The sequence below is a fragment of the Camponotus vicinus genome, unplaced genomic scaffold (genome assembly GCF_025532165.1).
Source record: "Camponotus vicinus isolate PSW18456_S1 unplaced genomic scaffold, iyCamVici1.0 SCAF_8, whole genome shotgun sequence".
Taxonomy (NCBI): Eukaryota; Metazoa; Arthropoda; class Insecta; order Hymenoptera; family Formicidae; genus Camponotus; species Camponotus vicinus.
Genome location: NW_028141980.1, coordinates 4,505,227 through 4,522,431, shown reverse-complemented (window position 1 = coordinate 4,522,431; position 17,205 = coordinate 4,505,227). Strand labels below are relative to the sequence as shown.

General features: G+C 34.6%; 1 protein-coding gene across 1 annotated transcript; it reads left to right on the top strand.

Annotated features, from left to right (window-relative positions):
• The first annotated feature begins 564 nt into the window (after nucleotides 1-564).
• Nucleotides 565-2,347, top strand: LOC145976320 (uncharacterized). The gene is made up of 4 exons (XM_083107383.1): nucleotides 565-817; nucleotides 906-1,514; nucleotides 1,635-1,892; nucleotides 2,301-2,347. The coding sequence occupies exons 1-4, from the start codon at nucleotides 565-567 to the stop codon at nucleotides 2,345-2,347; spliced, it is 1,167 nt and encodes a 388-aa protein (XP_082963509.1).
• Nucleotides 2,348-17,205: the final 14,858 nt, after the last annotated feature.

The following is a 17,205-nucleotide window of genomic DNA, read 5'->3' as shown; positions in this document are numbered from 1 at the left end:
AACAATGATAGAAAAAAGATCACAAGAACGTAAGAACAAGGAAATAGAAAGAAAAATTTAGTATGAAAAACAGATAGCACTTCAGTCAACAACAGCGTCAATGTCATTATCTGATAAGTTTGATACAGAATCAAATATTTCCGAACAAGATTCGAACAATGCAGAGCAGTCAGAATCAAATGTTTTCGAACAAGATTTGAACAATGCAGAACAGTCAGAATCTTTATCACCATCTGCAGTTAAAAAAAGAGAGGTCGCATCAATTTTATTACGCCTAAGCTCGTTGGAAGTTTAGACAGATGTCGATTAAGTGTGAGAGATTCAGTGTATGTCCTGCATGCAGTGGCGGAGGCTTTAGAGCATAATTCAGATGATTTAAATCGATCTTCAATCCATCGATGTCGACAGATTTTAAGAGCTGAGCGTGCTGAAATCATTAAATCTAGATTTCAAGAAATATCACCTAATTATGTTGTTGCTCATTGGGATGGAAAGCTTTTATCATCATTAAATGTTAGAGACTCGCCTGTTGAACGTTTGCCAATAGTTGTAAGTAGTCAAAATATGGAACAACTCTTTGGTGTACCAAAATTAGAAAGATCCACAGGTGAAGAAATAGCGATGGCCGTGTGTAATGTTTTGGAAGATTGGGACTTTTCAGACACTCTCGAAGCTTTATGTTGTGACACTACAGCTTCTAACACAGGACGATTAAATGGAGCAATGGTTTTGATAGAACAGAAATTTAAGAAAGATCTACTTTATCTACCTTGTCGACATCATATTTATGAACTTATTCTCCGAAGTTTTTTCGAATGTAAACTTCCACAGGTAACATCAAGCCCTGATATTCCAGAAATTTCAGAAAAACTGGAATAAGATTAATAAGACTAACTATGTGTCAGGCATAGAAGACAGTGAGTGTTATACTGCTTTGAAAGATGTAAAAGAAGAAATTCTCAATTTTACTGAGTGCAAGTTGCAAAATAAACATTTTAGACATGATTATAATGAATTACTTGAATTGGTAATTATATTTCTTAATAGCGATTCAGAAAGCAATTTAAAAATTCATCCTCCTGGTGCAATGCATCAAGCTCGATGGATTCGAGCAATTTATTGTTTAAAAATTTATTTATTTCGTAAAGAGTATACGATTTCTTCTGCCGAAAGAAATTTGCTGCGTGATATTTGTATTTTCATCATCCGATTTTATGTACAAGCATGGTTTCATTGCCCATTACCACAAAAAGCTCCATGTCAAGATTTAAATTTTATAAAAAACTTAAAATTCTATGAAAAAATCGATCCAGACACTTCAAAGGCAGCAATAAAAAAATTATGCGGTCACCTTTGGTACTTATCCGAAGAAACAGCAGCTTTAGCGTTTTTTGATGATACTATATCAATTGAAACCAAAAAACTTATGGTAAAATCGCTTCAAAATGAAGGTACTATTAATCCTACAAAGCGTTTCATAATCCTGCCAAAAGATATTGACAATAATTTTACAGGTATGTTTCAGTTTCTCAGTTTTGAATTTATTGTCACATTGAATTCTCACCAATAACTAACTAATCTAACTATTTAAAATATAATTTATGTTTAGCTAATAATTTTATTTTATCTTTTAGAGAAAACTATAGATGTGTTCATTTCACATAATAGTTTAAAATTGTTTTCACGATTCAGAATCAATACAGATTTTTTGAACAAAGATCCAATTACATGGAACACAAATGTTAGTTATCTAAATGGAAAAGAAGTTATAAAATCCTTAAAAGTAATAAATGATATCGCTGAAAGGACAGTGAAGTTAATTCAAGATTATAATGGACGTTGTAAGAGATGCAGAACAACAGGAATTTCTTCTGCGTTGTGTCAACAACACAGTATCAACAACACAGACGTTTATATCCAAATTATAACAAGGATTTTAAACAAGGACTTTAAAAGAATCCTACTAATTTTAAAAGTTATATTTATGTTTCTGGTTTATTAAAAAATATTTTTTGCTATTTAGATAATTATTTATCATTAATTTATAACCCTACTACCTGTTATATAAATTTATTAGCTATTTTGGCATTTTTGTTTTTTAAAACATAGAGCTCAAATTCTTTTGCCTTATTATTCTATTAAATATTTATTCTATATATTATAAATATATATATTATATATTATATATTATATATTATATATTATATAATAATTATTTAGGGTTGTAAAACATTATTTGCCTACAGAAATTAAAAAATTCAATTTTGATGTTTTTTTTAATTACGTTTTTTTTTTATCAGACTTAAAGCCTTTGTCGGCATGGAAAGTAATTAATCTAGAAGGCTGAAATTTTTTGTGTGTGATTCTTATACCAATTGTAAATTTTTTAGAGGGTGAAACCGAAAAAAATCAATTTTTTTTTATCATGTAGAAATAAGGGAGACCCTAATCTATATAGAATGAATCAAGTCATCTTTTAGTCATCATATGGACAAGACTAAAAAGTCACTCAATTCGGATCATGAGACGATTTTTAGCCATCTTTTAGCCATCGACTTAACGATGTCAGAGTAAAAGATGTCTGTGACAAAAATATGTCCAGTTTTAATAGTACTTTTAGACGACTTGGTGCTGTGTGGGTAGTAAAATATTATGTATTTAATAATGTGTGATAATAATATCTAGTGACATTTTTTAACAATCGATAATATATTTGTAATAATTATTGACTTTAATTTATATATCAAAATGCCATGATTTTGACACACCCACATACCTACACCAATACATACACATACGCGTGCGCTATACATGCATATACATATATATATATATACACGTACATACATACATACATATATTTGTAGATAATACATGTACATTTACCTGCAGTTGTTGTCTTTTAATTCTGCACAAAATTGAATTAAAAATAGCTTCGGTTAAGGCTGCTATGTGAGATATATTCTTCATTAATATACTGACATCGTTTCGAGATTTATACGTTTTTATTATCATTGGTATCCATACTACTGCCATTAATATAAAAATAGCAGAATAATAATAAAGATCACGAAGAAGGAGTCCGTTTTTTTTAATATCCGGACGTGCAGGCCATGTATTCGTAAAGGTTCCAAACACTCGAAGAATATAAAATATCCGTTCAAACTTTACATAGATGATTGCCATATTAGGCATCAATGCTTGCTACATAAAAAGATCTTGATAACTATAAAGCATGAAATAGCACATTAAAAAATGTTGCAAGAAGGAGCAAGAAGCGGCAGTTTGAAGCAGAATAGTGCAATCAATAATGCATTAATCATATGTCGACAAGTATGTGATCTTCCTTGTGATAATGATATCTATGCCGATCAGAAATAAAACTGAAACACATGCAATATATAATATACACAAATGCTTGAACAATTGCAATGGATATCTATAGACATTCTTATCGATTCTTTTTTTAGTTATTCTATAATTTCTGTAATTTTATGGTAGCATTTGCAATAGAGGGAAAGTAAGATAATTGTATCTCTATATACGTAGTATTACTTCTTAGTCAATATTCAGTGGAAGTCAATGCGAACTAACTTATGTTATATATACATGTTTCAGTAATTAGTATAAATTATGCCACAAATCCATAAATTATATCAAATCAGAGTGCTTTAAAAAACAAATTTCTTATACAAAAATAAATAAAAAAATGTAAAATTAAAATCTTTCTGTATTAAGATTTTATTTTCAAAAATCACTTTTGGATTGTATCCAGATCTAGAAAGATTAACAAAATAATATCAATGCAGTAGTATCGCGATGCCAAGTAAAAAAAATAGAAAATAAAAATTAATCCTAACATGGAGAATTCTAAGCATTGAGAATCACTGAGACGTTACTAAGTAGTTTATCCAGAATTTTAATAAACTTTCAATTAAAATATCTCCGATTGTAATAAAAAAATCTAATGGCATTTTTATTATATAATGTGGATACAAGCTTGCGATGGACCAATTCGAATAAAATTGATACAGTCAATCGTGAGAAATGTTATTCGTATTATCCGACTGTGACATTTTTCATTCTTCTCTGTCTTCATTGTCAGATTCAGACTTTCATACATACTCGCATGCAAAACGATTTTATCCCTCAAGGCGCGTTTGCAGCTCTTATGTACTATTATTCGTTCGAATGAGTAAATACGTCTTAAAAAATAAAATTGTATATGTATATGTGAGTGCATATACACACAGGTGTGATTATAGTAAGACTACAGTACGAAATAATACAACAAAGAAGAAAAGTTGAGCAATTAGGTTATTATAAAAAAGATTATTATAAATACAGATTTGACTTAACAATAACCGAATGCAACGGCCTATGAATTTTACAATATATTTGGAGCGTCATCAAAATCCGGGAAAGAAAGTTTATAGATAATTATATACAATTAGATAAATTTAAATATAATTATATATATTAAGCTCTATTTATACTATCATTTATATATTATTTTATATTATATCAAGATATAACCCCATATCGAATTATGCAAAATTATATTAGAGAATTCGTTTTCAAGTATTGTATTCGATATAAATTTGTATAATTCGACATGAAGTTGCAAATATTTTAATATAATTACATGTAAATAATAATATAAATAGATCTTATTATTTATTATTATATATAATTTATAATATAATTATATAAATTTATATATAATTACACCGATTTCATATAAATACATACATTTGTATAATTGCCCGAGCAAAAATGGATTTATGTAATTATATAAGATCATATATAAATATGTATGAATATAATAATTGGTCATATAAAATTTGATCCGAAATTTGGCGCGATATGATCATATATTTATATAATCATATTTGGCTAGATTTCATTATCAGATGTAAATTTATATTATCGGTTATGAAAAGATCTGATAATATATGTTGTATTATGTTGTATGTTGTATATGTTGTGTGATCATATATAATAATATTTGAAATTTGGCATAATATGATCTTATCTTTATGTAATCATATTTAGCTGGATCTAATTATATGTGAAAACAGATCTGGTCGAATATGATCATATAAATATAAAATTATATCGCGCCAATTTTCGGATATTATTACTCTCTAAAAAAAACCTTACAAAGGTAAAAAAAACACGCCAAGTACATAAAAAATATTCTACCTTGTATGCATGTTTAATACAAAATTCCTTAAAAATAACTTACAGTAATTTTTCCTCAAAAAAATCTTTTTTTTAAAAAACAAAACCTCAACAAATAATTTTCATAAAAAAATATTAAAAAATAAAATATCAAAACTAAATATGAAATCAATAATTACTATTAGCCAAGTACTTAAGAGTAATTTGTAAATTTGATATATTTGCCATGAAATTCATCTCTCTCTTACATTGTAGGAATATTATACATAAATTCTCTCTAAGAAATTAAAACGCATTTTATTTTTATTCAAAGAAACTGAATTTTTAAGATTGACACTAAGTGAGAATTAGGTTTCTTTTAATTCTTAAAACATTTTTTATATGTATATAATTAAAAAAAAAAGTTTTACGCAAGTTTTTTAAATCGCACAGTCTTTAAATCGAAGTAAGTTATGAAAACTTGGCGTGCCCGGATTGTTTACATTATAAACAAATATATCTCCAATAAAATGTAAAATATTAGACATTATATAATTAAATATTTAATCTGTATTTGATTACGATCCTGTGCGATTTAAAACTTGCGTAAAACTGTTTTTTTTAATTATATACATTATATAAAAAATGTTTTAAGAATTAAAAGAAACCTAATTCTCATTTAGTGTCAATCTTAAAAATTCAGTTTCTTTGAATAAAAATAAAATGCGTTTTAATTTCTTAGAGAGAATTTATGTATAATATTCCTACAATGTAAGAGAGAGATGAATTTCATAGCAAATATATCAAATTTACAAATTGCTCTTAAGTATTTGGCTAATAGTAATTATTGATTTCATATTTAGTTTTGATATTTTATTTTCTAATATTTTTTTATGAAAATTATTTGTTGAGGTTTTGTTTTTTAGAAAAAAGATTTTTTGAGGGAAAATTACTGTAAATTATTTTTAAGGAATTTTGTATTAAACATGCATACAAGGTAGAATATTTTTTATGTACTTGGCGTGTTTTTTTTTACTTTTGTAAGGTTTTTTTTTAGAGGGATTTCACACCTTTTTGTAAAATTTTATATCCTTTCTACAAATTATTTTTTGGGGGGAAATATTTGTATATTATTTCTAGGGATACTTTTTTATTTTTGAAAATTGTTACTGTACAGTAAATTAGTCTTTCTATAAGTCTTATCTAACAGCACATGTTTTATATTTTTGTGGTACACCGTTTCTGAAACATTAGATCCCTAAGGGATGGTTTCTAAAAATTGTTATTATACGGTAAATTAGTAACTTTTTACAAGTGTTATCTAACAGCATAGGTTTTATATTTTTATGATACTCTGTTTCTGAAATATTATATTTCACCCCCAAGGGGTGGTTTTTAAAAATTATTATTGTACGGTAAATTAGTCTTTATAGATACTTTAATTAACGGCACATGTTTTATATTTTTGTGGTGCACCGTTTCTGAAATATTAGATTTCACCCGCAAGGGGTAGTGTTTAAAAATTATTATTATACGATAAATTAGTCTTTATAGAAACCTTAATTAACGGCACAGGTTTTATATTTTTGTGGTGCACCGTTTCTGAAATATTAGATTTCACCCCCAACGGGTGCTTTTTAAAGATTGTTATTATACGGTAAATCAGTCTTTCTATAAGTCATAATTAACAGTACATATTACAGTTTCATATTTTTGTAGTACACCGTTTCTGAAATATTAGATTTCACCCCCAAGGGGTGGTTTTTAAAAATTATTATTATATGGTAAATTAGTCTTTGTAAGAAACCTTAACTATAACGGCATAAGTCCTATATTTCTGCGACGCATCATTTTCGAGATATTATTTTTTATCCTCAAGGGATGATTTTTTAAATTTGCTCTTATAAGGGATGGTTTTTGAAAATTGTTACTATACGATAAATTTTTTTTAAATTTTAGTTAACAGCAGGAGTTCCGTATTTTTACGTCTCTGTTTCTAAGATATTAAATTCCACCCCGAAGGGGTAGTTTTGAAAATTGTTACCGTATGATAAATTAATCTCTCACACGTACGTACACACATACATATACATATCACATGTATGCGCGCATATGATTTTGTCTCTTAAAGCATTGTGCATATCGAAGCAATAATTGTATACGCACGCTGTGAACGCCGCTTGAGGGACAAACTCGCTTTGCGTGTGTGGGTGCGAGCATATGTACATGAGTCTGAACCTGGAGAAAAACGAAAAATGTCACAATTCTGATATTCAATCATTATTTCTCAGGATTGACTGCACCGATTTTATTCAAATTGGTCGCAATCGAAAGCTTATATTCACATTACATAATAAAAGTGTCGTTAGATTTTTTATTACGGCTTTAGTTTATTAAATATCTTAACCGAAAGTTTACTTGACGCGAAATTCCGGATAAGCTACTTGGTAGCGCCGCGTCGAGAATAGTGACTTTCAATGCTCGGATCCTGTTTTTTATGTACTTGGCGTCAGGACGCTACCGCGTCGCTTGATATGTAATCATATAAAATTATATACATCATAGATCTTTTCGCATCTAATTATGCATATTTATATCTGAACATATTATACCCATTTTTTCTCGGGTGTATACAATTGAGACCCCAGGAAAAAGTTTGTCTAATTATATATAATATAATTTTGTATGGATTTTGACCTGATCTAATCATATATACAGGGTGTTCGGAAATTCAATCGACAAATTTTCAGAGATTGTCGGGGGCACCATAAGAATCATTTTTTGCAAATAAACCTGGGGTCGGAAACGTGTCATTATATCGCTACGGCATACGGAGTGTTCGAAAGAATCGGGACCTCGAAATATCACAAAAAATAGAAGTTTTACAAAAAATTGTTTCAAACAAAAGTTGTAGGGTGTAAAAAGGTCTATTTACTGGCGCCATGTATTTGACCTTGGATGGCGTCGCTGATCAAATGCGACATGGAGCGATACTCTTGGAACGACTATGCTTTGAAAAAGTCTCGAGAAGAGCTACAAGAATATGCAATAAAAAGTGGAGGGTTCCATTTCAAAAATTCAAGGTGGCCTTGTCGTGACCTTGGCGACGCCATCCAAGGTCAAACACATGGCGCCAGTAAATAGACCTTTTTACACTCTACAACTTTTGTTTGAAACAATTTTTTGTAAAACTTCTATTTTTTGTGATATTTCGAGGTCCCGACTCTTTCGAACACTCCGTATGCCGTAGCGATGTAATGACACGTTTCCGACCCCAGGTTCATTTGCAAAAAATGATTCTTATGGTGCCCCCGACAATCTCTGAAAATTTGTCGACTGAATTTCCGAACACCCTGTATACTATACAGGGTGATTCTGAACAGACGTTTGTCTTTAAAAAGATAAATTGTCGAGTCTATTCTGAGACGATTTTCCCTTTACCAAAATTGTCTACGAGGCTTAGTTTTTAAATTATTAAATAAAATAGTTCGCGAATTACGGAACGAGTACAAGAGGTAGACAGGGACGGCGCAACTCACTGTCCGATACAGGCGATCATGTGGGGCGCGCGACGCGAACAGCTGATTGCTGCACACGATGAGTGTAACAATCAGTGTGTGTGTGTGTGTGTGTGTGTGTGTGTGTGGGGTGTATTTATGCACGCGTATCCACACATGCACCGTACTCTCTCTCTTTCTCTCTCTCTCTCTTTCTCCCTCTTTCTCTCTCACTCTCTCACTCACTCACTCACTCACTTATTCTTACCTTAATAATGAGATTCTTCATACTGCTGATAAATAGCAGTGCCCAGTGTGTTGCACGATAATAATCGTCGTCGACGAGACGTCGTTTCTTCAACACGCAGTCTGACACAAATAAGCGAAGTTTTTTCTTTCATCACTTTCGACACTTTTACAAATTTATTCGCGCACTTAATCACTCACGATTGAACGATAAAAGGAGGAATTTACCAACGGTTACGGTACGAATTTAATAAACGGTTAACGCATTTAATTATTAATTACACACTCGATTAAAGAAACGCGTTAACAGAACGCGATACTCGATGCAAAGCGCGCGACGCGACGACCGACGACAAGCAGGTCAGGTTAGTACTAGCGCCTCTAGCGCTGCCAAACATAAACGTGTAGCATTACGCGCTAGTACTAACCTGACCTGCTTGTCGTCGGTCGTCGCGTCGCGCGCTTTGCATCAAGTATCGCGTTCTGTTAACGCGTTTCTTTAATCGAGTGTGTAATTAATAATTAAATGCGTTAACCGTTTATTAAATTCGTACCGTAACCGTTGGTAAATTCCTCCTTTTATCAATCGTGAGTGATTAAGTGCGCGAGTAAATTTGTAAAAGTGTCGAAAGTGATGAAAGAAAAAACTTCGCTTATTTGTGTCAGACTGCGTGTTGAAGAAACGACGTCTCGTCGACGACGATTATTATCGTGCAACACACTGGGCACTGCTATTTATCAGCAGTATGAAGAATCTCATTATTAAGGTAAGAATAAGTGAGTGAGTGAGTGAGTGAGAGAGTGAGAGAAAGAGGGAGAAAGAGAGAGAGAGAGAGAGAGAGAGAGAGAGAGAAAGAGAGAAAGAGAGAGAGTACGGTGCATGTGTGGATACGCGTGCATAAATACACCCCACACACACACACACACACACACACACACACTGATTGTTACACTCATCGTGTGCAGCAATCAGCTGATCGCGTCGCGCGCCCCACATGATCGCCTGTATCGGATGGTGAGTTGCGCCGTCCCTGTCTACCTCTTGTACTCGTTCCGTAATTCGCGAACTATTTTATTTAATAATTTAAAAACTAAGCCTCGTAGACAATTTTGGTAAAGGGAAAATCGTCTTAGAATAGACTCGACAATTTATCTTTTTAAAGACAAACGTCTGTTCAGAATCACCCTGTATAGATAAAATTATTTTTAATCATATATGATTAGGTCGCATTATCCTTTATACAAATATATTTAATATACAGGGTGGGCCATTTTAATCTATGCACCCAAATTTCTTTGTACCTAAGACAGATACGGAAAAATGATTCAGACAAAAGTTTTATGGTTTCGAGGGGGCCATAAGATGGTATCATTGGTTTGACCTTGAAGAGTTATTTGAAGGTCACATGAAGGTCACCTTTAATTTCTTAAATGGAACCTACTATTTGTCATTGCATATTCTTGTAGCTTATCTCGAGAGCTTTCCAAAACACTATAATTAAGTACTTTTTTGTTAAGTACTTTTTGAGTTATGAGGCTTGAAATAATTTCTTAATTTTACATAAACCGTAAAATATCTTGTAAAATATTCATTTTTCGATTATCTTACCTTAATACTTTTATGTACAAAATAATGAGAGGAATCAATTGGTGTAAAGAAAACACATAGTTGTTTTTAAGAAAAAATATGGAATTGTTAATTGCAAATTACATATTTTTTCTTCAAAACAACTATGTGTTTTCTTTACATCAATTGATTCCTCTCATTATTTTGTACATAAAAGTATTAAGGTAAGATAATCGAAAAATGAATATTTTACAAGATATTTTACGGTTTATGTAAAATTAAGAAATTATTTCAAGCCTCATAACTCAAAAAGTACTTAACGAAAAGGTACTTAATTATAGTGTTTTGGAAAGCTCTCGAGATAAGCTACAAGAATGTGCAAAAATATATAGGGTATTCCATTTAAAAAAATTGAAGTGACCTTCACGTGACCTTCAAATGACTCTTCAAGGTCAAATCAATGGTACCATCTTATGGCCCCCTCGAAACCAAACAACTTTTGTCTGAAACATTTTTCTCTCCCGGGCTTAGTTTTCGAGATATTCGACTGGATGGATTAAAATGGGCTACCCTGTATATATATATATATATATATATATATATATATATAATTATATATAATTATATTTAAATTTATCTAATTGTATATAATTATCTATAAACTTTTTTTCCCGAGGTACGATAAAGATTTCTAATTTAATGTGCGCCAGATACGGTCTTTTACATATCAATTCGCTAAACGACAAAATACCGCGACATACGTTTGCCTTTTTTGCCGCGGGCCGACTAGCTCACCTAACGATAGAGGGGCATGGTCTATGGAAAAGGTGTTGTAATTAAATTATACGAAGTTTCGCGAAATTTTTAAAGATTCGACAGATATGACAGACCTTAACGTTCACAGAAAGCCGACACTTAAATAATTTATGTGACCGTATTACAGTAGAATATAACAAATTTATTTAAAAAAATAAAAAAATTAACAAAATAATGAAAAATTGAAAATAACAAAATGTAGAATGACTGAAGTAAACGAATTATTAACAAACAAAGGGGAATAATCTCCACGGAATTAACAAATAATAATTCGACAGCGGTGATCATAATCATACAATAATATTGAAATCCGTACAACCTAAGAGTCAGGCGGATTTACGGCATTTTTCCCGCACACTTTTACTCGCTCTAATATTCAATTTTGATACTCAAATCGACAGCAATGGGTTCGAAAAAATGTAATAATCACGCGAGATTCCTTAACAATTTGCGAAGACGAGAAAGCTCGCTTACGACGAGCACGGTCAATGCGATCGATAATCGATACTCGATAGCCGTCGGACGCCGCTTATGCCGCTCTTACTTTACTTTTCAGTATAACGCTCCTAACATGCGCGAATAGTTCGAATTTCGCCAATCTCGTGCTTTGCCGTGATCAGATACGCACCGCGATACACTCACATACACGATAAATACAGCGAAATAACCACGAATCATTCAACGCAATAAGCGTGACAAAGACGGAAAGATACTCTCACTCGCAAGCTCATGAAACGCACAACTCATTCACACACGCTAATTATAACACGAAGATCGCACGAAGATCGATTATGAGGATGTCTTACGCGGCTTCGACAACTCTTTTCGACAACACGGACAGCGAACGCATTCCTCGCGAATTTACCGCGCATGTGGTCAATATACGAGAGCCGGTTACTACGCGTCTCGCGACACCCCGAATCCCAGAGAAACGAACGGTCCCCTATCGATTTATGCCGACGTTACGATCGCCCTCGAAGTCTCGGTCGCTTGTCTCCAGTCGCCCGAAATCCACGAAATCGAAATATTAAGGCAAGGCCCTCACGAAAATGAAACACGAAAATGGCGACGGCGACAGAACGACCGGGTACGGACGAAATCGCGTACGTGGCTCACAATTTAAAGATAAGCAACCTCATCGATATGTTCACTCCTGTGGCCAGGGGATGATCCTCGGCTCTGTCCTCTCTGTTCTTCTGCGAAAGCTGAACGACACGCACGACAAAAATAGCTACTATACACGACAAGCGCCCGCGCCAGAGTGAGTCCCTGGATCTCGCGATTCAGGGTCAATAACAGCGTCAATCCTGTGCGCAGGAGTGCGCGGATGCGCGGCCAATCGCGCCGCTACACGATAGATTTCGCGGCGCCTCGCGACAACGCCGTATCGAAGGTCGTAATGGCCCCGAGAATTTAAATCTTGCCAAATTCTTGGCGATTTTTGCCTATGTTCCCGGAAGGTAGCGTCGACACGGGCCCTGTAATCTCGAACTTAGACAGTCGTTTTAGGGATGCTTTTCTTCCCTTTGCCAGGGCGAACGCCGTCCGTGATCCTGCGCTGTCTTGACTCGGAGATCCACGGGCACTTTTTCCGCATTTGAAACTGTTGCTGGAGTGGAAGCGCCGTTTCGGCTACCGTAAAAGATTCTTCCTCATCCTTTTCTCGATATGCTCCGACGTTGCCTAATGTACAGAATTATAACGCAAGAAAAATAATAATTAGGAACGAGAAATCAATAACACAGCCACACAAAAAAAAAATTTTTTTGGCCCAGGGGTCTGACTATGTTTACTGTATGTTTTCGGGGTCGCTGAATCCGAATCCAAGGTCAGATTTACCCCATCACGTCAGGATTTCGCCATAACCTCAAAAAACCCTATAATCAACGCTGTTAAGCCCTGTAACGTTGTTACTCAAGCTTTAAACTAAAAAACCAATCAGTTAATCCAAATAAACCCATAACCCTATAACCCCATAACCCCATAACCACTAACCCTATAACCCCGTAACCCCATAACCCCGTAACCCCATAACTCCATAACCCTGTAACCAAAAAAATAAATAAATCATCACAGGCAATCTGCATTATGGCAATTTCTCAGGTGTTGAAGATTCCGTAAACCCATTTCATTAAATCAAATAACCCCATAACCCCAATAACTCCATAACAGCTTTTATAGGTTCGCTTTTTTACTCTATTCATCCACTTGTAGTTTTGTATAAGAAACAGGCTATCATTATAGTTTACCCATGAGAGAATCAATCAGCTTCGTCTTTAACTTAAATCATGATATGTAATGGCAAATTTACTATCCGATCCTTGCGAAGTATTTTTCTTCCTTCTTGATCATACAGTTTTCTTGAAAAATTCTGTTTGAAAATACCTCAAGTTTATATAGCTTTTGAAGAAATTCATGGAACTTCTTCATTCCAAATATTCTTCTTGCGTGTGTCTGCATCCAGGGCACCTCCTCGCGGTCACGGCGGGCAACGGAGTGAGCCCGTTAAAAATAGAATTAGAATTAGAATTTATCGGGTTATGAGGTTATAGGGTTTAACAGCTTTAGTTTTGTGGAATCCATGCCACGATAGTTGTTTTGCTATGAGAGATTCAGTATGACGATTTTAGTAACATGGTTATGGGGTTATGGGGTTACGGGGTTATAGGGTTAGTGGTTATGGGGTTATGGGGTTATAGGTTTATGGGTTTATGTGGATTAACAGATTGGTTTTTTAGTTTAAAGCTTGAGTAACAACGTTACAGGGCTTAACAGCGTTGATTATAGGGTTTTTTGAGGTTATGGCGAAATCCTGACGTGATGGGGTAAATCTGACCTTGGATTCGGATTCAGCGACCCCGAAAACATACAATAAACATAGTCAGACCCCTGGGCCAAAAAAATTTTTTTTTTGTGTGGCTGTGTAATTATCGCTCGTCTCTCTGGAGATTTCGATACGGCTCTCGCAATCCTGTCTGGTGCAGCCACTCGGCTCGCGCCCCATTAGAATTTCCGGGGCGGATGGACGCGCGTCGGGACAGCAACGTCACAATATGTGTATATATATATATATATATATATATATATATATATATATGTATATATACAGGGTGAGTTTTAATGGTTGTGTCAATCTTTTTATCATGCGGGAGATTACCGATCGCAATTTTAATAAATTGATCGATACATAGATGTCAGTTAATTGGATCGACCGTATCGAAGGCCGAAATATAATGTCTACAATTAAAGCAAGTGAAAAGTTGAAATTATATAGTATGGATTTATTATTATTGTTAAAGCTACGCACTTATTATTATTATTATTATTATTATTATTATTATTAAATATATATATTATTATATTTATTATTATTATTATTATTATTATTATTATTATTATTAAAGTTACGTATACATATTTAATATATTAAAGCAGTAAGAATACACATTTAAAAATTCAGTTCAAATTTAACACTTTAACGTTTTATGTAAAACTTTATTTCAAATTCCGCATTTATTTTTATGATAAAAATTTTTATTATTGTTAAGTAGTAATACTATGAGATTTCTAACCCAGGGGCTCCGAGGGGGGGTGAGGGGCGAGGGGGAACCGGCGGGGGGGTGACGTCACGCGGGGGGTGACGTCACGGGGGATGACGTCACGCGGGGGGTGACATCATGCGGGGGATGATGACGTCACGTGCGGGGGATGATGACGTCACGCGGGGATGATGACGTCACGCGGGGATGATGACGTCACGTGCGGGGGATGATGACATCACGTGCGGGGGATGAGGACGTCACGCGCGGGTAGGGGGGATCCGCGGCGCGACCGGTGGACGAGGGGGTCCGCGCGGGTAGGGGGGATCGCGGCGCGAGCGATGGACGAGGGGGTCCGCGCGGGTAGGGGGGATCCGCGGCGTGAGCGATGGACGAGGGGGTCCGCGCGGGTAGGGGGGATCCGCGGCGCGACCGATGGACGAGGGGGTCCGCGCGGGAAGGGGGGATCCGCGGCGGGCCCGCGATGTGTCCACGTGTGAGAAGGACGGTGCACTGGTTTGAAAAGGATAGCGTAAAGTGTGTGAAGAGGACAGTGCGACAAGGATGACACGTGACATCATCAACGTGTGACAAGGATGGCGTCAACGTGGGACAAGGACGACGCATTGTAAGATGCTGCATAGGTGGGAGAAGGACGACGCAAAGGTAAGTGAGTGATAGCGATGAGCATATGAATGAGAGAGAACGATAATATCGCGAAGAGAACGCATACGAAAGAGAACTATAATATCGCGAGAACAACGTATGCGAGAGAGAACGATAATAGCTAAGATAACGCGTGCGAGCGAGAACGAAGATATCGCGAGACTTACAACTAACGCGAGACTTATTGTTAGAACGATAGCGCGTACGAAAGAGAGAGAGAGAACGATAAATTCTTACAACTAGCGCAAGAGAGACGCAAAGGATGGGAGCGCAAGGAGAGGCGCGTAAATAAATACATTTTTTTTTTTTTAAATTAAAATATAAAATTTATTTAAATGTGTGCATGTATTATACAATTTTGTGTGTGTGTGTGTGTGTGTGTGTATGTGTGCGCTTAATATATAATAATATATGATATAAAATTAAAAAAATAATAATAATAATATAATAATAAAATAATAAGAATAATATATTTGGGGGGAGTGCGCCGGGCTAAGGAGGAGGCCGCTCCTAGAATGCTAAGGGGTCGATGTGCCGGGCTGAGTGGAGCCGCTCCTGGAACAGAAAAAGACATTTGAATAGTTTTTAATAATTTATTTTAGAACTTTTGATATATTATAAATTGAAAGTTACTTACAAATTATGTTTCTTGAAAGAAGAGTTCGTTACGCGTCGCCGAATTTTCGCTCTGAGTAGGCAGCATGTAATAAGGTTCCAGCAACTCCTCTCGTTGCTCTTCTATACTAGGAGGTTCAGATGGTAAAAAATGTATCTTCCATATTTCCATTCGGTCAGTATTATATACTATGATGGACATATTATCTACATCATATCCTTGTCTCTTGAGGGTACGGAACGTATGACAATATTCCTGGTAACAATCCTTGCAGTCTAGGACAGATCTTATCACCGTTACCTCCGTGCCGCAGTGACAGCACCTAAACGGTGTAAACGGTCCCTCGAAGAACCCGTGGAAATAATTATGTTTTAATGCATAATTTCGATAAAATCCGTACCGACAATCCTTGCAGTAGTGTCGGTTTCGACGTTGGTAGGATTCGGTCCAGAAACATTTTGCAATGTGTATTCTCGGGAGATCAGAGTAAAAGCGAGGATCGGACCTCGGTTTGTATGGTTTAGGAATACACATAATTTTGTTCACTTTTCTTCCTCACACACTCTCCACAACTTTGTGACAAGCACAGAACAACGAAAGAAATAATATTCTAATGTCGCAGGCTCCTCTTCATTATATATCTTTTAATATCTTTTGTCTCATTCCAACTAGAGCATCACGTCTCATCTACCTCAGCATTTCTCTACATCTTTAGCGGAGCGTGTTGAGAAAAGTATAACTATTCTTATTCGTATGGAAGGAAAGAATTAAAATCATAGATGGAATAAAAATAATTATTTATTGCACGCATCGTAAAGAATATCATTTACAGCACATGTTAATAATTCGCAATCGATTATTGATTCGCTGTTAAAGACGTCACTATCACGTATCGTTTTTACAGCATCGCATACAGTAGTAATATTGTTACATCGTAAAACAGTTTCAAATTGTTTAAATTTTTCATTTACGAGATACGTATTCTCACATAACCAATTGTGCAATGATCGATACAATTTTCAAAATTAAATAAATGTAATAATGTCAGTGGTTTCATGTACAAAGAATTGTCACATAATGTGAGTTTTACAATTT

What these genes read in the sequence shown, in the direction of transcription:
- LOC145976320 (XM_083107383.1), top strand. Translation starts at nt 565, where the DNA reads ATGGAACAACTCTTTGGTGTACCAAAATTAGAAAGATCCACAGGTGAA. An exon ending in TCTCCGAAGTTTTTTCGAAT is followed by an intron (nt 818 to 905) that starts GTAAACTTCCAC and finishes ACTATGTGTCAG; the next exon opens with GCATAGAAGACAGTGAGTGT. An exon ending in TGCGTTGTGTCAACAACACA is followed by an intron (nt 1,893 to 2,300) that starts GTATCAACAACA and finishes TTTTTTTATCAG; the next exon opens with ACTTAAAGCCTTTGTCGGCA.